General features: G+C 36.4%; 1 protein-coding gene across 13 annotated transcripts; it reads right to left on the bottom strand.

The window, feature by feature from the left end:
- Positions 1-818: 818 nt before the first annotated feature.
- Positions 819-22,966, bottom strand: NSUN6 (NOP2/Sun RNA methyltransferase 6). Of its 13 annotated transcripts, XM_058420727.1 has the most exons (14): positions 22,858-22,873; positions 22,280-22,435; positions 21,619-21,686; positions 20,757-20,854; positions 19,906-20,061; positions 18,220-18,299; positions 17,388-17,497; positions 14,545-14,698; positions 12,940-13,021; positions 11,828-11,947; positions 8,462-8,606; positions 6,637-6,785; positions 5,719-5,844; positions 819-2,531 (listed from the first exon to the last, which is right to left on the bottom strand). In XM_058420727.1, the coding sequence occupies exons 4-14, from the start codon at positions 20,829-20,831 to the stop codon at positions 2,319-2,321; spliced, it is 1,410 nt and encodes a 469-aa protein (XP_058276710.1). In that variant the 5' UTR covers positions 20,832-20,854; positions 21,619-21,686; positions 22,280-22,435; positions 22,858-22,873; the 3' UTR covers positions 819-2,318. The 13 variants fall into 13 exon arrangements, with proteins under 13 accessions (XP_058276710.1, XP_039915547.1, XP_039915488.1 ...); XM_040059613.1 differs by lacking the exon at positions 22,280-22,435 and having other exon boundaries at positions 20,757-20,851; positions 22,858-22,966; XM_040059554.2 differs by lacking the exon at positions 22,280-22,435 and having other exon boundaries at positions 22,858-22,966.
- Between the last annotated feature and the right edge of the window lie 11 nt (positions 22,967-22,977).

Genomic DNA, 22,977 nt, shown 5'->3' on the forward strand with positions numbered 1-22,977 from the left:
ACCACTTCTAGTTAAAGTCACAGTAAGACTGGAAAAGGAGAAGAAAAAGGGCATCCATGCAACTTTAGTCATCTAACTTAGCCACACCTGTAGTGAGTGAAAGGATGCTGGCTCCTTCAAGGGATGGAGCATGTGAATTGAGTTTCTGTTCTGCCCTGCCTGATGGAGAAGTCTCTCTCCCATTCCCAACAGAGAGAGGGCCCTCGGAGAAAGAGCAGAGGCCAATCCCTTCAATATGCTGAGTGCTCTTCTAAGGCTAGCAGTCGACTTTTGCAGGAACAACCTTAATAGCTAAAGTTCATAGATCAGTAATTTTTTTCAGGTGAAGTCTGCTCTACAATTACACTGGAATTAACTACAATTGCGTTTTCTTCCCACCCCCAAGAAACTTTTCCTATAATATTAAGTGAGGTCACCTCCTTAAAAAGCCTATCATCCAAAACTAAAGAAAGTGGGGGATGTCTCAACAAATATTCCACTAAAAATTCAGCAATCTTAATTCTTTCAAATTCAGCATTGCACAAATCCTGCTACTGAAACTGGAGGTGAAGTTCCTTACTTTGTATGAATACACAAACTTCAGTATATAGTTTATGTGTGATTAATGTTTACAAAATTTCTCTATTCTGCAAAAAAGAAAATGCTTTTTATTAGCACTGAGTTGAAGATTTCAACATGTTCTTACAATAAAAGATTAATCCCTTTTGTTCCCAGGTAATAATTTTCACCATATTTAGTCTAGAAAGATTATAGTATGAACTTTCATGACTCTATATAGGATATTTCACCTATTACTGATGAAACAAAATTACTTTAAATCTTTAGACATGTTGTATTTAATGGCAAGGAATGACCAACAGAAGTAGAGAAGTAGTAAACAAGAATTTTCCTATCCTGCTAGGATAAGCCTTACAGAGGATGTACTAATCATTGGCAGGACAGAAGAAACATTTGGGTTTTATTCAAGAGCAGTAGAAAACATACAGTATCAAAACATTTATGGAAAACATAAGTAAACAACCAGACTACTGAGGAAGAGAATTGTGTAGATCGTTTTGATTGAGAGCAAATACTAAAAGCACTTCAGACAGTAGAAAGACAAATGATAAAAGAACTATTGCTCTTTTTAATCAAACTGAATACTTATGTGTGAAAAGACAGATGTTTTTCAGATAATGCTTTTTAAAACTGGAAATTGATGAGGAAAACACCAGACACACATACAGATGTCAGTTTCTGTTTTTCCATTGTCCTTAGCTTTCCTTCTAATTTTAGTGCTATTGTCAGTTCCAGCAGGACTGTGAATACTGTTCAAACTGGAACTGAAGCAGAATTTTCAAATACATTTAACATCTTTAAGAAACTTAGATTATTTAAAATTTGAACAATGTACTAAGGCAGTTTTCATTAGCATGCTTCCCCAGTTTCAATTTTCGTATGATTTTAGCTGGTGATGCTTTCTAACCAATGAAGAGTTAACATCCTTAGTTGTTTGAAAGGTGATTTGCAACATTTCAGATGGTATTATGCATTGTTTTCTGTCCTTTGATATATTAATCATAACTGTAGCCCCTTCTGTTACAAATGTCTGATTTTAAAATTGTCACTTGTCAGCCAGTCCAATAGGCTATTTCAGAACCAATACAGTTTATGCATGGGAAGTTTGATGTTGAAACAATATTTATTTACATTCCCAGAGTGAGATGGTTTAATATATTCATGCTGCTATAAAAGACATGCTACAAAGCCTAATCGTATTTTGTGTATATACTATGTGTACAGAGACTCTTGCTTGTATTAAAATAAAAGAGAAATGAGGTTCTAAGTATCAATTTATAAAACAGTTCTTTGTAAAACGTTGCAGTGTTTTGAGAAGCACTATTTAAGGAAACTAATTATTGGTAAACTTCCACAGAAACTACCCTTTCCAAAATTCATTGTAATAGTTCCTGTCTATTTTATTTATGTTTGCATTTCATAAAGTAGCTTCCATCCCCTTCCTACACTTACCGCACCAGACAAGGAAAACCAGAGCAGACAGCGGTATGAGTGAACATAGTTGTCATTCAGACACTGACCTGCTGTAAATACAAAAGCAGAGGGAGACTTACAACGATACTCCCCTTCCCCCAACCATGACTTTTCTGCTGCAACCTGTGGCTCTTTCCCATCAGAACAGCTGGCAGATTTAGTGCTGCCATAGCAACCCTGCCGTCAGCCGGTTGGCTTGGCAACATTGCAGCAGGAAGAAAGGCACTGCACGTCTGAACTGTTCTTAGACTCACCGAGGTATTTTTTCAGGTTGCATTCCCAAATCCTTATTTACTGTTCGATTTAATAAATTTTGCAATGAAAAATCCTATACAGTCCTTATTTGCCAATGAAATCAGGTCATCTTCTCTGGAATCTTGCAAAGAATTAATATCCATTCCTTGCAATGTCACAGCAGATGGATCAAATCTCTGCAGCAGCTTCAGCTGATCAAGTGATAGTCCAGCTCCCTTCATGCCTTCTCCTCCAATGTGAGGCTCCTGTTCAAGTAACAAAGAAAAGCAAATTATTGCATCTCTAAGGATCTTAAATGCCCTAAGTGTATTCTGCTGAGGATATACAGAGCGACCGAACAATTAACATGGACAAGCTATGCTTGTATCATTCACACCAGAGGATTCAGATGTGGCTTCTTTTCTTGCCTTCATCTGGCAAATACTATACAAGCATATATACAAGATTTATACAAGATATATACAAGTATTTTGAGGAGGTGGTGATGCCCCTCATCCACTTTATCTCAGTAGTCTAGAGCACTTGTTGAGGCTAAGTGCACAGGTCTAAAAGGATTCATCATTCCAAGGGCTGAAACATCCCAAGAAAGGTGTTACCACCAGACAGCCAGTCTAAAGGGTTTAGGTTGCCACTCCTAAACGATGCAGCACTTCAGCGTACTGACTTAACAGCCATGAGTTAAGTCAAAAATAGTTAGATCCTTGGTCCATTACCCGTATCATCAGTAACAGCAGCATCATCCCAGAGACAGCTAGGCTGGAAAAGACCTTGGAGATTATCAAGTCCAGCCTATGACCCAACACCACCCTGTCAACTGTACCATGGCACCAACTGCAACCCAGTCTTCCCTTAAACACCCACAGGGACTGTGACTCCACCACCTCCCTGGCAGCCCATTCCAATGCTCAATCACCCTTCCTGATAAGTACTTCTTCCTAATGGCCACCCTAAAAATACTGGGATTTTCACAGTAAAAACTTCATTTGAGGAGACTAAAAGCCCCAGTCCAGAATGTTTTACTGCTGAAGAGGCATCATTTTGGCAAATGATGCAGCAGAAAAATCTAACTTTGAGTTTTCTAGTCATGTAATAAGACTAACAGGTAAATGGGACTACTGTTACATGTGCAGAGAAAAAAGAAAAAATCAGTTTTCAATAGATGACATTTGGCTTCTAAATCCCAGAGAGGAGAAGGACTTAAAATCCTTGCCCTTTTCTCAATATTTCTTGTGAACAGCCTCGACTGCTTCTTCTTTAATACCCGAATTCCTGGAAAGAAAAATTAATTCTTAGCAGAATTGTTCTTTCAATGCATTCAGTAAGGAGATGGAACAAAGTGTGCAAACACTGGCACTGCAATATCAAAAATAGATCTCCTTTGTCAATCTAGTCTAATGTAGTCCATAATGCAGCCTACAGCAGAGCGTTTTTTCAGCCATCACACTTTGCTAACACATCAGCTCACCCAGTCAGCACATGATGCGAGTTAGCTGCTTAACCACGTACTGCATGCTGGAGAGCTGTGCAGCCACGGGGCTGCACACTGATTCTTCCTTTCCCTCAGCAGGATTACAATGCTTTCCAGGTAAAAGACAAGCAGAGGTGCCTATTGCAAATTGAGAGAAAAGTAACATACAGAGGGAGGCAAGGGTAGTGACTTGACATAATAGAAGTAGGGAAAGGTAAAACTCTAGGAAAAAAAAGTATTCCACAGGTTCAAGTAGTTTGCTTAAAGGCAGACCAGTGTCTTCCTCTACCTTTTCATTTTTTCTTCCAGTTAAGTTACTGCATTTAAGCTAATCTACAGTATCTCCTGTGTAAACTCCTAAGAGGAAGTCTGCACAAAGGAGCAGCTGCCATGTGGTAACCTCCACCTACAAGAACAACGCCTATGGCTCCATCTCCTGTTTTTTCCTTGCCCACATTACCCAATGTGCTTCCAGGATCTGTTGCCAAACTGAGAAAGTGGGAAACAGTGGACTGGATAAAAAAGGAGGCATCCACTGAGACTAAAGAATATGAGAAATAATTACATAAAGGAACATGAGGTAAGTATACCCTAGACTCGCTCCTGTTTCATGTTCATTGGAAATGATCACCTTAGTTTACACTAGCAGGGAACTGGTTATAAGGTATTATAAATTATATGTGGGTAAACAGTTCAGTGTCATCTCATTTAAAATACACTATACATAAAAGGTTAATTTTTACAGATATGGCATTTGTGAGTGAAAAACAGTGTCTTATTCAAGACTGGTATTACTGGTTAGAGAAAGTCCATATAGCAAGAATTAATCTTACATTTGAGTTAATAAGGCTTGTGTTTTGCTTTGTAATTCTATCAAGAGGAATTTTTTATGCTGTTAGGTTAAATGTATAATCTCAGTTGAAAAGTCTGGAACTGAAAAATTCTTAGTAAATGGATGGTGAGAATACAGACAGAAGAACACACCACGGAAAGCTTTAGTTCTGTTATAAATAAAGAGCTTCAGTTCTGTTAAATCTTTACCAGCCATCATATTAATTTCTCATTCTACAGCTATTGTATATATATTTTTTTTAAATTTCAGTTAAACATTTATCTAAGCTCCTTAAGACAGGTACAAGTCATCACACAATGTGTAAGCTAAACAGGTGTCAGAGTTAGACTTTTCCTTAAAACCATGATGATGAACAACTACCCCACCCAGCTCATCTCATCATCAAAGAGGAAGTGGGACACGTGTGGTCTGAAGATAAACCCCCTGAAGTACTACTATAGGTAACAGATATTTCTGAATTGTATGAACTGTAGCTAGTATAGATAGAAAAATTCTAGTATCTCCCTGTATATTACCTCCTCACGGACACCTTAATGGTAGACACTGACTCCAAAAAAGACAAGGTACATTCTTGGGACACTGAGCTTGAAATAATTTCTTTCTCTCATTCCTTTTAAATAAATCAAAAATAGCTCCCATACATGTATCATCCTCCTTCTCTGAAACACATATTTATTTTCATTTATGTGCCATACTTTATATGCAATTCTCATTACTTCACTGGCATTAATAAAAAAAATGAAACCCACCTCTCCTGTGAATGCGCAAAAGAAGAGAAAAAAATATATGCATTAAAGAAATTGCAAGAGAAGTTTTAACCTCTCTGATCTATCTTTCGTCCCTACTGTGTTTTAAAAGACTGTTGTACAGATGAAAAAAAAAACCCCACAATACACAGTGGGAAACTACTTAATGATGCCTAAATAAACCTCAGTTAAGCACAAAAATATACTTTAAAAAAGCCTCAGAAATCCTTCTGTTGTTTCTATCCACAGCAGTTAAAATAGTCCATGGTGAAAAAAAGGTTTATTAATAGTAAATATACCATGTAACATTACAGTTCGAAAAAAAGCTCACCAGATTGTGTGAAGTACCCTGAAAATAGTATTACCTGTGGATGAAGTTGGAGGCATGGAAAAGTTTTCAGGGCCCAAGCAACTTGCTCCTCATTTTCAGAAAGTGTAATTGTACATGTACTATATACTAAAACACCTCCTGGCTTCAGCAACTTCACTGCCTGCAGGGAGAAATAATCAATATTTCAGCTTATTTTTAAATTTAAAACTTTCATATTAAGCAACATTAATTAATAATCCATGTACGAAGAATATTAAAAGTGAACCCTTAATTAACCACAAGCTATTAAGATTCTAATTCCTCTCATGGAATAAAGCAAAGGATAACATGGATTAGAAAGATTCTTCTTTCCAAATAGGCATTATAGCTCATGCAGTTTATTAATGTCACTGAGATGATTCACCTTGTTATTTGTACAGTTCTGCATATCCCAGACAGATTAGATCTGCTTCCACCACCTGCTGCCAACCATAGATACACAGTACTTATGTCAGTTATATTAGATGTCAACTGTTTCCATGTATTTGGCATGGAAGCTGTAGCTGTGCTGCTTTTCAAGCTGTCATTCACTTTGAATATGTATCGTTCAGATTTTGACAAGTTTCATCTTCTCATTCAGCCTCAGCCCAAGCACACTCCTTAGCATGTTCCTAAGTCACCTCCTCTGTGACTTAGACCCTTGCAATTATTATACTGTAAAATTGATGAAACTGAGGGAATTAAAAAAACCCAAAGCTTTTTATTTACTATGGATTACATGTACCTTTTGCATTCTCCAATGAATTGGCTTCACCTAGCAACAGATCTAGTGGAGCTGAGAGGTTAACAGGACCCTAATACTTCCTGGCTGCTGAAAAAGTAGGGAAAATGAGGCCCTGCTCCATGGACAAGTTTTATGCTGCAAAACCATTTATGTTCCATTTAGTTTATCTACTCCATGTTTAACACATACCACGGTGAAAAGCTTGCGCTGCAGCGGCTGATATGAGGTCACTTCCTTTAAAGTTGAGGAATAAGCCATGTTTGGTCTCTGTCCCATCCCACTACATGGAGCATCAAGAAGAATTCGATCAAATGACTCTGGTAAAAATGGAGGTCCTTCTGTAAAAAAGCAGTTGGTAATGTAAAATGTGGCTGTTTCCCTCCTTGAGACTTCACTGTAGGTAAAGAGAAGCTGTTACTGCTTCCTTGACAAAACATTTATGTGCTATAGACACTGTCCGCAAAACTAGTCTCAGCTAGAGTCAAGTCTCAGCACTGCTGGTGACAGTTTTCATCGCCCAGAAAACTAAACAGTTTAAGTTCTGTGAGCTCAAAAATGATCCCTTTAGGCAATGGGGTTTTATTAACTTAATTTAGTAATTTGAAAGTAAAATGTAAAAGTAATCAAAAAAAATTTAAGTATGATTGGTCAGAGGAGCCACAGTTAGCTCAAAAGTGTGCAGACCTTTATTGAGACAAACCTGTAGTTAATTATTGAAACTCCCTTATAATAATTGGACTGTCTATATAACAACTATTTATTGTGATGCATACACATCTATATAAAATAAAGCACTTCATAATAACACGAACTACTGCAAGTTCTAATGTGGGAGACATGCTGCCTCCATGGCAGAACAATTCAGTAAAAAAGGATTGTAAAGAGAAGAACCATTTCTGACTATTACCTGGATTACAATATGTATTTTCTATATGCTGAGCCTTTAGTCTGTACCCCAAGAAGTCTCCATCAACAGCCCAAAAATTTCTATCTCTTCACTGCTAGGGACATTGGCTCAGCTCATCACCAGGTACTACTGCTGCCAAACTGGTATTATCACACTACTGCTACCTAGCTTGTTCCTGCACTACAAAATGAGTCTATCTGGTTTATCTAGCTCTGATCCATTACTAAAATGTTCAAAATATGTCATGTGTTACTTGCAGAGATGTACAGAAAAGCCTTCATTATCTCTCAGTATTACAGCTTGCTCTTGTTCATTTCTGTAATTGCTACTTGCCACCTACAATATTTGATATTCATAAAAAGACTCTTAAGAAAGTACCTTTGTTCCTCCAAAGCAGGAATAACTGCAATGCATAGGGACAAAGGAGGTGAATTATGTAATCTGATTCCTACTTAAGCTAACCAGTGACTGAGATAAAATAGACTGAGAAAGAACAGCATACTTTGCACAACAAACTAAAAATAATCAAGGCAGCAGATACCATTTAAATCATTCCATCATGGGAACAGAACCAATATCATAACTGCAGCACTTCAGAAAAGCAAATGAAATTACTTAAAATAATACACTGTGCTTGTATATAACCTTCCCCTGAACAGCTGAACAAACATCAATGAACTAAACCTTGCAGCACTCCTGGGAGTTAGGTATTAATAACCCCATTTTACTGATGAGGATTATGAGGCAGGAAAGTGAAGCAAGTCTGCAATAATATTTTTTTTCTCAAACTAGCTCAGAAAATTCCCAGTAAATGTGATCATGAAAGAAGCTTTAAGGCTTCTTCAGTCTTTGATATTATCTGGGAAAAGAACGCATTTCCTTTGAGAATATTAGGTTGTGACAAGGACAGATAATTTGACTTTTGTATTTGCTTCATAGAGAAGCTGATAATCACAAAAGATAGACAATAAAAATGCATTCACAGTGCTGAAGCAACTTAGCTATCTGCCAAGATTTCAAGGACCGCAAACCTGTGACAGGCTTAATACTGTTCTTGCAAAGCATTACTGTTTTCTTTTAAAAGTTACTACTACCCAAATTGTTTACCTTGTTTATCCTCTCTCTTCTCAACTGAAAGGGCCTTGGTTCCATCATAGCAAAAGGCCTTAATGCAATTCAGCTGTAACAATTCAGCATTCTGCTTGATTTTCTTGACCTTGTTAGCTATCTTGTCCATGGCTATTACTTCACCCTGAAAAAATTCCAAAGATTTCATCAAAAGCACAGGGATTAAATAGATGTTTCTGATTTCCCCAACCCTGGGCAGTGTAATAAATAAATAAATAGTCTTCCCTACAGAATAATTTTATTCTTAAATCCACACTCCTGCAGTCCTCGTTCCCACGTGTTTTCCGCAATAGCCACATTAGTCTGAAACTGTGCGTGTTCCGATCGCTTGGCACTGTCACTCTAAGGGATGCTGTAATATCTGACTTCTAGCAAGTTTAAGTCTTTGTATTTGTTTTGAACTGCTCAACTGGGCAATCAGATAGGAATTTTGTTATTTGAAACATTGTAGAAGCCTCAAATACATGGTAAAATAGGTCAACAGGTTTTAAATTTGTATGGAGAGGGTAGGAAATATGATCACACTACAGCTCAGTGCTGAGGAAATGAGGCCCACAGCCAGACTTGCCCAGTCTGACTTGCTCAGACTCAAAACATAATGGAATACTTGCAGTACTTGCCACTCAAGTTACTCCAGGAAATAGTGTAAATACTAGAATAAATTTAGAGCTGAGGGGAGAGAAATCACAATTACACATGATTCCTTTTATGTAAAAAAAAGGCTTTTTTCCTTCCCCAAAATAAATCAAAAAAACCACACCCCACTGCCTGCTACGAGATCTGTTAACACAAAGGAAAGCAAACAGTAGCATCAGTAAAATCCAGAACAGAGCAACCCAACTAACAAAAACTTGTACTGGACTTGCTATAGCAAGTACGATATGCTGAGAAAACAACTTATTTCTGAAAGCTCTCTAGAGGCTTATAGAAGGGTACATGAGTAAAGATAACAGCTTATATATCTGTTTGTCATGTTAGGCAATATGTAGATCTAGGACTGAGAGGTAAGAATGGATTTAGGTTGTGTCAATGGTGTCCAGTCTGCAGCTACTGTGAGTCAAATCCCCTCCTACAGGTGACTCAAGAACCACATGGCACTGCTTGTCCCCAACACCATTCAGCCTATTTCACATGTACACTATGACCTGGCTGTGCTTCAAAGTTTTGTCTGTTTCAAGAGTTGATTTGCTGCACATCTCTGCAACCCACCTGCCATGGACAGGGACACTAGACCAGGCTGCTCAGAGCCCCATCCCAGCTGGCCTTGAACCCTTCCAGGGATGGGCTATTCACAGCTTCTCTGTTCTTTTCTCTGGGGAAAAGAACAAGCTGGAAGACAATTCTTTTCCATTTGGCCCACACCAGCCACTGACAGAACAACTACTTAAAAGTCGTCTGTATAACAATGGTCTAGACTGGGCTGCAGATAATAATAAATTCTCAAGCTTTAACTATTCCTGATTATTATTTAAGAGCTCCTAACATCACAGAGTAATTTTACATTGTGGTTATATAATTTAAAAACAATATAGTAATGTTTACAATTATATCACCAAAAAAGTAAGAGTGATTTAAAATATTCTGAAATGTTAATGGTTTATTATGCTGTGAAAAATTAGTATGGAAAATCTGTGAATGGAATTTAAAACCCAAAAAGAAGTGCTTTTTCCCATATCTTTATCTTCCATATCCTAAATTAAAATTATATACTCAGAAAATGAAAATCAAGTGAGATAAATATTCAACATCTCTATTCTTAATCTTCGCCACTTCAGCTGCAGGTAAGCTCAATCAAAATATGTAAAGTGACTAAGGAAAAAGCAGTTCTGCAAAGTTACACAACATGTAGATACACAGACAGAAAAAGAGTATAGATGCAAATGAATCCATGACATAAATATATGATTTGCAGACTTCTTTTATTTATCACATTGAAATCCTTTACGGAAGGTTTATATACCTATGTGTAGCAGGATTTTTGGAGACAGACACAGAGAGGCCTGACAGTGCTGGGAAAGTTCTGTTGTTTTAGCACTGTCAAGGACGATGAGCCTGAGACCCAGGACACTGAGAAGCTGAGAACCAGCTTTTTCCCTCAACAAAGTGTAAACAGGTAACTGCAAAGGGATGCCTATGCAGATAACATTCGCCAATAGAGAGTAGTAAAATGCCGTGTGAACAGCTTGTGCACAAGAATGATATATGTATAAAAGAACCCTGTGTACCCTCAATAAATTGAGCATTCACCACTACTTCTGTGAAGAAGGTGTTTGACTCTGGCTGTTCCCCATGGTTTTGTTTTTGTTTTGGTTTTTTTTTTCTTTTCAAAAATCACCTTTACCTATGTAATAAATGTCTAACGACAGTCAAATGCATGTTCAATGCCTCCTGCCATACTGAGGGAAGAAAATGCTTCTGCAGACAAACCATCACAGAACTGAATACATGCCTTTTCTCAATATATTCATACCATTACATGCTGTGCCTTCACATTTATGCACAGGCAACAGTCAAAGTACTGCATAATGTAACACCAAGACTTCTAAACATTCTGATATATTCTAATAACCCCATTTCAACAAAAAAAAACCAAAGCCTTACAAAATTTTAGAAATATTACATGCTTTTCCCCTCTGCTAGGGAGGAGTAACCCACATTTCTGTGTTTCACTGTGTGCATAACATTTTAACATATGCAAAGCTGTAATTCTGTACCTTCTTTCTTATTTTATTACATCCTCTTTGTCTTTCTCTACATTATTTTTTTGTTCTTCTCATTTTTATTACTTTCACATAAGATAGTTTTGGATTTGTGACATTCTACCATAGAATGACAAATTCAGACTAGAAATCCAGCCTAAAATCCTACCTCTATATAAAATTGATAATTTTTACTGAGAAAAATCCTAATCAGATCACGAACCTTTTCATTAAGTTTTTGTAGGGAGTTGTGTGTTTCTTTGGCACACAGTAGTAACCCCTGATTTTTATGCATCTCAGTTTCATGAAGCCAGCATATTCTTGCATAACTACCCCTTGCATGTAAAAAATTCAGTGACTAAAACCAATTCAGTAATATTTTAAAAAGTGAAATTAAACATTATTTCAACCATCAATTTGTAGCAAATAAGGTTTTAAAGCTGATGGTGAATGCAGTAAAGACTGTCTATTGCCCTTTTCAGTAACTTTTATGCGTAGCAAAATACATTGGTAAGTAAAATGTCAAAATATCAATTGTTTGCTACTGTAAATTATCTGTGCATTCTAACACTTAAGTGAAAAGAGCTGTACAAATGAATGGCAGTCAGACTTTCTTCCTTAGAAAATGCCACACTATTTCTCTTACCTGGTCACGCATTAATGTTGCAAGATGGGTTGTTTTTCCTCCAGGTGCAGCACACATATCCAAAATCTTCTCTCCTGGTTGAGGGTTCAAAATATGGCTCACGACCACAGAAGGTAAATTCTATCATAAAAACAAATATGGGAGAATTCAAACTTTATAACCTGCATCAGTTCCTTTATTAAGGAATGGAAAACACATCTAAAAAAAAATTCATTCAGCCGTGAAGATGGTATTACTGTCAGTTCTTTAACAGAAAATTAACTATTTGTATTATATATAATGCACAGTTTACAGCAGAAGTCTCCAGTGGCTCATTTTTTATTTAAAGCTATGTCTGAGTATCTATGACTGAAGTGTAAGAGCTCATGCCTGAGGAGACTACAGTGCTAAAAGTCCAAATAAAATAAGCTGATACTGGCACAAAGCAGAGCAGCTCCGTTTCTTACAAGTATTTTACATTAACCTGTTTATTAGAACATTTACTGTATTAACATATTGGTGCAGCCAAAGAACAGCAAGATCAAAACACAGAAGTCTAAGGTTGCTAGATTAAAGTAGCAAGAAGCTAAACTGTGCTATTAATTGTATAAACAGAACAGCTGCACTGAAGAGAAATAATGTGCAGTAATTGTGCACAGTATTGCACCTTAGACAGTAAGGAAATACTTCCCTTTTAGTTCAACACAAAGATATTAAAACCTTTTAAAATTGTCTTTAATGTTTAAAAAACAGCTTCAAGTGAACCTAATAATTGGAGATTTTCCTGATTGTCTACAGAATGACATACCTTGAAAGGAGCTCTTATTCCAGAGTTCATAGGCAGATTCCAAAAACTAATAGTTCTATGCAGTATCTGTGCAAGAGGAATTTCTATGTTTTTAAGTGAATGTCTCTTATGTTGCTTTGAAATCCCTTATTGTATCTCAGACACAGTATGATTAAACCACCTACATGTAGATATCGACTTCATTTTAAATGCTTTCTGTCCCTCACATCCAAAGACTGAATTAAGTACCACAATGCACAAGGAATGTAGAAACCATGAATGTGTGCTAAGAGAATATTCATTATTCTGTAAATAGTACAGACTTTTTGTTTTGGAACAAACATACCTGTAAAAACAAATGATTAGGGAGCACATTGTCAAATGAAGGACTAAGGTAGACTGGCTCTATCATTCTTATACCCAGCCCCCTAAAAAACATGAAAAAAAAATCAAATATTCAGTTTCATACATTTTAACTGTAGTCAGTTAAAATCATTATGCTCACAATTAGCAACTTGAGACAACAATCTTACAAAAATGAATGAACAACCAAGAAAAATACTTCTATGACTTTGTAATATTATATTCTTCAAAATGGCAGCATTAAGTTGAGTAAATCATGGCAAAAAATGCATTACATTGTAAATTGGAACCATGGCTAAAATTGCATAAAGCAAATTTCTAGTTCTGTAGGATAAACCAAGATGTAATCCAAGCCTTGATACTGTAAAGAAATGCATAAAGCCAGACCTAAATACCTTAACTTCAATCCACAACTGCTTTTGGCTAGCCATGTGTATGCACTAGCACACTGGCATGCGATTTCCCACTACAGATTTTTCTCCATTTCCTAAATTCCTAAGATTTCAGTCAAATTACTATAGAAATCCTATATGAAAAGCCTTGCAGGAATATCAATTTGCCTACAAAGCTACAGTTTGAAATTAGAAGTCACCTAAAAGTTTTAAATATGGATGAAATTCTGATGCAGATTTAATTGTTAAACCAATGTACCAGAAAATGAATAATAAAGAGAAAACCATAAAAAGCAACACTGAGTCCACAAACAAAGGATTACCAAAGAGAATGAGTATAATTTTACATATGTACTAGGAAGTCCAACAAGAAGGAAGAACATGAGAAAGTAAACTTGCAGACACCAGATTTAGTGTCACATACTGCTGGTCCATGTCACCAACTCAACAGGTACATCCTACCACTATTTCTACTATATTTAAACTCTCATAAATCAAAAAAAAATTTTTTTTCACTAGAACTTTTGTAGTTTGCTCTCAGAAAGTAAAGTCTTGGTCACCAATTTGACATCCATAGTCTTTTACATTACTTTTTATATGTGTTTTAGGTGACACGAGAGGAATAAACCATATGCTTCAACAAAATAGAAAAGCAAGTAATCTTGAAATAGGTGACTACGACAAATGTTAGTAATTTTTTAAAGATACCTGATACATTCTACATTTTGTCTCACCAAAAAAAAAAAAAAAAAAAAAACAAAAACAAAAAAAAAAAAAAAAAAAACACCAAACAAACCAAACCAAAACAAAAAAAAAAAAAAAAAAAACAAACCAGGCCCTACAGGTGGAAAAATTGTTAAGGCTGCACTTCTGTTCCATTCAAATGGGGAAGTAGTACAACACAATTTACCAAAATGCAATTTTGCCAGAGTGAGAATACTTGTCAGTTCTGTTTGATATTATTGAACAGAATGAACATAAATTATTAAGACTTCCACTTATTTCCTCCTACCTCTCAAGTAATTGGTATCTGGATCCCGCTATGAAACTAACAGCTTCCCAAAAAATACTGGAAATCCCAACAGGCAAAGCATCTTGTGACTTCACACAGAGTACAAAGTAATTCAAAGTGTTTTCCATCTTCTTCCTTCCCTTTGCAAATTTTTACATGTAGATTGCAATTACTATGGACTTACTTCAGTGGGCCACTTGAACTGAAGATTTCACTGCGACTGAGTTCTGAAATCCCATTTCCAAGAAAAACTTTGACTCCATCGAATTCTTTGGCTCCTCTTTTGCATTTCCCTTCAATATCTGAATACACCGAAACCACATCTCCAGCTTTCACAACTGCACAAAGAAAAATGGAAAGCTTGAAATCACTATGACACTTACCAAACAGTAGTGACAAAGTAACTCAGGATTTTTAGACTACTTACTTCAACTCTTCTATCACATCAAACTTCATACTTTCTAAATTTAATCAAAGAAGATCAACTGACATAAAGCTTTAAAGTTTTACACGGTGAATGACAGCTAACGAACAACTGGAGATAGTGAGACACCAAGCTGCAAGCCAGGCACTCTGTCTTGTTTTCTAAGAGGCAACACTGCACTTTATTTATTCTATCATGGCAGGGTCACCCATAAGTTTTAAGCACACTCTTCAGGATCCAGTCCTCCGTGTGTGCTCCAATCCCACAAGCACATGATACAATACTGCTCACCCTTACTGAACAAAGACAGGAGTATTAAATTTATCCAATGATCTCTCAATAGCTACCAAGAACATAGCTGTAGCTGCTTTTTCTCTATTTATTGCCTTGACACAAGTGATTATATATTCTTGTTTTGGTCTGGCTCTCTTCCCTTTAAGGGAATTGCTACTCTCAACAATCCTTTTAGAGAGTTTAATATCTCCAATTAAAACACACCAGATCAGTAAAGTATGTAAATATACACCCAGCTCTGGAATCCTACAGAATTAACAAGCTTTCTGAGTTCGGAAAAAAAATAGATAAAAAAGGGATGGTTTAGGTGATTTTACAAAATAGTGAATGAACGCTATGTGTTGGCTGACTGAAAAATACGCTTAAAAATAAAGGCTTCTTCTGATAGCAATAAAAAAATCTCCAAAATTGCATTTCTGAGGTGACTAACAGGCTGGAGAAACAAGAAGATATAACAAGACAAATGGCAGTTCAACTTCCCAAAAATTCTTGGAACTGTACAAGAGAATCCTTTTTTCCATTTTCAAGTGGCCTTCATCTTATGCCCAAATGCTCTGAAATTCTTAAATTTTAAGATTTATTGGGTAGCCATTGAAAATGGGTTTATACTACTTCTTTTTACACAATATGGCACAAAACATGATGTGATTGCATGGTGTCAATGTCTGCGTAAACTTCACTGAACAAAAACCTGCTGCAATTTAACTCTTCCATCAAGCATATCTATCAATGTTTTTTTCAGTATTCAAACATAAATTATTTCACTCTCTACTGACAATCATCCTTTCAAAATACACTAGTCCTGCATAGAATTCTTAAGCTTTCTGTAGATTATACCAGCATTCCAAAAAGGTTAGAGCTTGATTAGTTAAATTAAGCTCAAAGCCCCCTGATCATTAGTTTACCTTAATTTGGATTGCAAGTTCAGTGATTAAATATGTGTTCTTGCTGTACTATTTTTTCCCTAGTTAGACCATCTGTGCTTAATACAGCCTTATTATATTTGGCATCAAGTGGGTAGCGTGCTCTTTTATTTTCTTATCTGCAATTCCTCTGAAGTGTTCCCTAAGTTTTATAGTATCTTTATTTTCTTTCAATTGATGTTACATGTGTAATTACATGCAGCAATTATGATAAACCACTAGCTGACTCAAAGAAGGATTTGAATATTTATGGAGCTGTCTAAATAAGCAGTTTCAACAACTGCTATGCCAATATACTTATTTCATTATCAAGCCCTAGACTGACAAACATTCCTGTTCAGTGAATTGGGCTTAAGCACATGCTTAAAACTTCTTGAAGGTTTTTTCTTGAAAGGAAATGAAGTGACTTGATAAATGCTTTTCTGACTCTTTTTATTTAATAATAAGAATCAAGATGATCACTAGATCTCATCACAATAGAATAATAAGGTGAATCATCCAAAATTATACTGGTTTTACATAAAGTTAATTTGACATTTAAATAACATAAATAGGTTGCTGAACAAAAAGCATGCATATGTCAATTTTTTATCTTGTCTCACAGGCATTGATGCGTAATTTCCATTTTTAAGAATCTGACATAAAAACTGAAGATTCTTCTCATCAATGAAAAAAAGATTTTTACTACATCTCTCTTACATAAACGATATCAAATGAATCACCAATAGATTAGAAAAAGGGAAAACTGAGGGTTTTTAGATTTGTAACCTAAAATGTAACAGAATCATGAAAGTAAGTGGCTTTGTGACTGAGGGAAGAAATAACAAACCTGTATCTATTAAGTAATCAAGATACACCTAGTCACCATCCAGATGTGGTATCCCATTTATCTTTTTTTAAAAGACTGCAAAGCAGCCAACTTTTGTAAGTTTGTTCAATTTTACATCCATATTAAAAGTTACAGCATTCAGTAGTAAAACAAACAAACAAACAAAAAACAAACAAACAAACAAACTCTTAAAAAACCAGGTTTTACTTTGAAAATTCTCTTTAAAAATATTTTGAAATGAAAAACAAGAAAACAAAATCCTTGTGAACTACCACTTCAGCTATGAATTATATGGAAAATAGAATTTAAAACAGGCCAGGCCAGTAAGAAATAATTGCATATAACTTACTTCAATTAAAATGAAAAATAGTGAAAATATAAAAAAAAAAGCCAGAAAAACTTTAAAAAGTGTCATTACCATAAGCCACAACGTTAAGAATAATTTCATCTCACAACAGAAAACAATTGAGTGTCACTATTCATTTATCTGTTATCCAAGGGTGACGCTTTTTCTGCCATCTTTGCAACTTAATAGGGTGTATTAAGAGATCTCTTACATCTTGAGGTGGATACAATTCCAGGGACATAAACGTGTGCTCCTCGAAGTACTGCATATCCACACTGGGCTCCAACTATGACTTCAGATGCATGTTTCATTAAATCTCGCCTAGAAATACAAAATGTAGTTGAGTAAAAAAGAAAAGTATACTGAAAAAAAAGCCAAATACTCCCCAAGTAAACTCCAGTTCATAAATATGGATTTTGTCAGATATAGTAGAGAAAAGGTAGTTGACTCTCATTTATCACATTTACAAATATTTATTTTAGTCCCAGAGAAATCCAAGGAAAGAGTCAAGAAGAAAACAAATCTTCAAAATAATGCAGATTCTGGCACACTCTGCCACTATTATGAACCTGACCCAGGAATACAAATAAATTATACTGGGATGGAGAAATAGTCCTCTATCCCTTCCTATGCCAGATGATTGCAAAGTGATTTTTTGTATTTAACAACTGCTGAGTAACTCTTAATTCCACTTGATTCCTCCAGTGGAAGAAAACCCTGCCTGTACGTAGCTATAGTTCTAGATTCCACTGCAAAAGTTCAGTTTCTCTGTCTGCCACCTACCTGGCTTTCCAGGAAGGATGCATACATGTCACTTTTTCCCTATAAAACATTAGTCTCATAAATAAGGAGAGAACTCTATGTTTTCTTGCATTTATAAGGACTAAAACTCTGACCTGGACAGTATATGGACCGTCCACCAGGTCATAACACAAAGTTATGCCTCAGTAATAGTGAATTAGTTATCATAATTGTTTAACAAGAAAACTGTAAGAAAATTGAGTTACATAGCATTTTAAGGCTAAAGACTGAAAATTTCAAACCTGGGTCCAATGACAGGAATTAATAAAATGTCCTGAAGGTTTGGGTGCTCGAGAACTGGAACACGTAGTCCTTTAAATTGCTGTTTCATTAAAAAAATATAATTAGTAAACACTACTAATAAACCTAATATTTAAATACTTAATTAAACTGAAAACCATGTTTCCATTCATGTAGCTGTAGAGCACAAAATGCAAAAGCAGTGAAAGCAGCTGGGAAATAGTGTGCCAGGAGACATTATATATGAAAAGTACTGGCATGAAAGACAAAACATCTAATAAATTCAGAAATAACAAGACCACTAAGAGGTTGACTGAGAATTGACTTCAGGGAGTGGGAGAGTGTTCTGATACTCATAACCCTGTCACTGGTTTTTGCTTTCTTCTGGAAGAAGGTTGAGGTGTTATCAGAACACACAGTGACACCACCTCACAAGCTTGGATGTATTCTGCGCTAACTCTTAGATGTTATAAGCCACCGTTTAATCATGTATTGCTTGTATTACTTAACAGCCCAGGCTGACAATACTTCACATTTTTCTTGTCAGCCCAAGTTTGGGTACTGATAGCTGAGTTATGTATTTAGCTGGAAAAAAAAAAAAAAGCCATTTTATTAAGGTTCTGGGATTTAAACAAAGTGATGTCTTTCCATCTGAGCCTTCGAAAATATAACCTTAAAGCATGTAAAACCATACATCAGTTTGCATCTAATAAGTACTTTCTTTTTAAAAAGGAAACAATACATGATCATACTTCTGTTCAAAAGTGTTATGTGGTTTCCTTTCCTAACATAAAATCACACTTTAAAATACAAGAAGTGAAAATACAAGTGAAAAGCTGGTCTTTTTTCACTTTTCAGCAAGGCCTTTTCCCTTGAAGCAAAATATAACCCTGCAATAACCATTTCCAGATTTCTACAATCAAGCTAAAATTAGCAAAGCTCATTACCATCCCAGTCAGCACAACACTGTCAACTGCCTCTGCATCACAGAAATGTCTTGGCTCTTGTCAAGCAAAAGCTCCCTGTACACCCACTAGCATTAATAATTTACTTAAAGAACCAGATCTTTTTAGACAAAGTGAAGATCTAGGACACAATTTCAAAATAATACATTTCTTAAACATAACGGTTTACATATTATCAGATAAATAAATGTTTGATTAAGATAAGTAAAAATCCATAAAATTATATGAAGATTAAAAACAGGGTTAAGAAAATACAGAGGCTGCAAGGCATCAGTGTGGCTCCCATTTCCAAAACACACCAATTTTCTCACTTTCCTAAACAGTTTCTCCAATGAGATATACCGGTATTATCCTACCCTTTTTATCTGTCACCTTTTCTTATGACACCTTTACATTATTTACCACAGCAGTACCTCAATCCTATCAAGGGTTTGGATCAGCCATATGAAAAAGAGTTGGATGCCTTTTCCCTCTGTTATTGCCTTTCTTGGAGGGATGAGATGAGGGATACTGGTACACAATAAGTTAATTTAATGTTTAATGCTGACAGGAAATCAGTGTGATTGTATAATGTTAACATTATGCAATCACAATGGATACATTATACAAGAACCACTGGATGCATTGAGGTTAGGTATAGTTTCCAGTAATGAAAAGGTCTCATATTCAGATGAAAGCTGAAATACCCTGCTGTTTTTGCTGGCACAAAGAAATTGCACAAACCTTCTGGATCTCTTCAAACAGCAATTTTTTCACATGTTTCACTGAGGCCAAATGAGTATTTACTCTTACAGATGTAAAAGCTGGTGGATGAGACAGATGACTTAACAGAGATTGGTATTTATTCTCTGCCTCCTGTGTACCTAAAGCAGCGATAAGCTGAAAGTGAAAAATGAGATTTTATATTAAGATTCACATAAAAGCATTTTGCTCGATGCAAAAGAACCCCACTGAATAAACACTCCATAGACATTGAGGGATATGGTTGTGTGGTGTGCAGTAGTGACAAGCGTAATTCCACCAGAAGCCTCATAAATTCCTTGAAAAATATTTATTGGAAAAACAGATGTATCAGCAACATCACTGCAGTTTGTAGCAAGTATCAAAGCAACTGCTAGGGAGCCCTCTGCTATTGCACATAGGCCAGCCCTAAGGAAATGGAAGAATAAATTCAGATCTATAAATCAGTAACTTTCATACTAAGAAGAATGTACATAAAAAAGCAATTTTTTTATAGTTGGCATTAGGAATTAATAGATTGTCTATAGTATTCTACACTGGGGTAAGAGTGTATTTCTTGTCAATATTATATGGTTAATATGTGTTTAATTATCTATGAGCCACTCTTCAGTGGGATCCAAAACTGAATTTTCTAATTTACACCAAACTTAATTTAAATATTTGTATGCTACTTTGAGCCAATGGGCATAAATACTAATTTTATATTTTAAATATAAAAAATATTTTATGCTAAAAATTCTGTGTTTAATGTGAAGACAATATTTTATTGTAAAGTATTAAAGTTACACAAAAATTATTATTTTTTGATGGCTAGGGGTAACTGTGTCACATACCTCATTATTTCTGAACACTTTGGCGAGATACTCTTCAACCTCATTTTGGAAAGCAATTTTAGGGAAAAAGGACATCTTCCTTTAGTTCTTAAAATCTGCTGCAAGGAAATGAAATAAGCAAAGTATTTTTTTGTGATTCTTAACATATTCTGTGAGTTTATAAATGTACCGTAAGATTTATCTACAGACTAAGCTGTTGGTTCTGATTCTTTGTATTTTAACAATGCAATTTTATTGCACTAGAATTTCCAAATACTAGTCAGGATATGACTGAAACACTACCTCAATCACAGAAATTACCCTGATCCTTAAAATGAATCTTCAATCTATCTGGTGAAAAAAATACACGGAATAAAGGTACAGGAAATTTCAATATATTGGTTTAATTCCTCTTGAAAAGCCCAGATATAAAATCTTACTGTAGCTCAGTACTGCTAGAGATTTTTATTCTTTTATTCTCTGTAGGTAATAAAAATATAATTCTCTTTCAAAATGGTATCCGCCCACCCCTCTACTATCTGTATTTTGAAAAATTATATACACTTCAGTCTGAAATGAGACTAAAAACTTAAATTTGCTTACAACAACTTAAATGGAAGAGAGAACATCACTCAAGGTTTATTCCATTCATAATAAGGAATTTTGACTATTGCAATATATTTTCATTGTATTAAATATACTTAGAGATGAGAGACCAGAATGCTTGGTATTCACTTTATTTGAGTAAGAGACTATTTGTCACTTTTATCATACAAAATCCCTCAATAATAATTTTTTTATTTTTAGTACTTCTGATTCAATTCAAATCTTAATGCTAGAAGAATGTGACTTACTTTTGATTAAGAATGTGAATGTCACTTACTTCTGAGTCCAGGCAAAGGCAAAGTTGTATGGGTAGGAGTTTCAAAGCTTTATTCACAACATAAGCAGCTATTGAAAGAAAGAAACTGCAAATGAATTAACTTCTTTTTACAGTCTAACCAAATGCCAAGAATTTACCTCGCTATTGCTACAAAACCTAATAGTAGAACAGTAGTAGCACAATCTAACAGTACTAAAACAGTTGATACAACTGAAATCACCAAAGCTCAGTTTAACATTTCAAAAAATGTGACTTATCATGTGCCTGCTATCCTAGAATGCAGACTAGAGAAAAAAACAAAACCCCAAAACACAGCAACCACAAAAAGATCCTCATATGGCTCACAGTTGGAAAGGTTTTTCTTCAGAAGCATAATAAATTAGCCTTTAAAAAAATCTCACACTTATTTTTTAAAAGATTTGGAATCCTGAAAATAATTAAGCAGACATTTGAAAATTGGTAAAAAGGTGGTGTTTATAAGCCCTATGTGTGACTTCAGTATTGACATTATGAAACCAATCTTCCAGGCTGGGGAATATAGCTGAAGGGGGACATTTAAGTTCAGATACAGCGGGAAGCCAAGCTGATGAGGGAGACGGCCCAGTGCCACGGCAAGTTTAAGAGTCAGACTTCAAACGTTCAGCAGGAGGCAGGCTCGTACCTGAGTTGTTTTTTTCTTTTTTTTTTCTCCAGACCTGCTGTGCCGTACACCTTGCCCCAGAAAAGGCATGATAGACTTCAGATGACAGCCACTGATTTTCATGCGCCTCCGTGAGGAAGTGCAGCGGGGAAAGCCATGCCGGACCAGGGCTTTGATCTAGCCACGCACAGGAACACTGCGAGCAGTCACACGCAGCCAGCACCAGAGATACCGAGCAGGCTTTTCAAACCTCCCTGCCCACCCTTTCCCACTCGAGGAAAATGACAGCCGGGTCACTGTTGTAGGGAGCGGAATATGGGGCCCCCTCCTTTATTCCCTCGCTCGCCCGTTATTGAAAACATCAGGCAGCGGGGAGGAACGGGGCATGCCGCCCTTCGCAGCCCCCCCGAGGCCCTGCGCCTCAGCCGAGGTACCTGGGAGGCGGCCGCACCCCAGCGGGACGCGCCGCAGCCGCCCCAGCCGCGACGGACCCGGGCCGCCCCGAGAAGGGCTGAGCACGCAGGAGCCAAGGCCGGCCCGGACCGCGCCCACCCCACCCGCAGGGGCACACACACCCAGACACACCGCCCGGCACACACCTACCGCCGGGCCCCGCCGGACCCGCCTCCTCCGGGGCGGGGCACACACACCCAGACCCACCGCCCGGCACACACCTACCGCCGGGCCCCGCCGGACCCGCCTCCTCCGGGGCGGCAGCA

The sequence above is a fragment of the Hirundo rustica genome, chromosome 1, assembly GCF_015227805.2.
Source record: "Hirundo rustica isolate bHirRus1 chromosome 1, bHirRus1.pri.v3, whole genome shotgun sequence".
In the NCBI taxonomy this organism is placed as follows: Eukaryota; Metazoa; Chordata; class Aves; order Passeriformes; family Hirundinidae; genus Hirundo; species Hirundo rustica.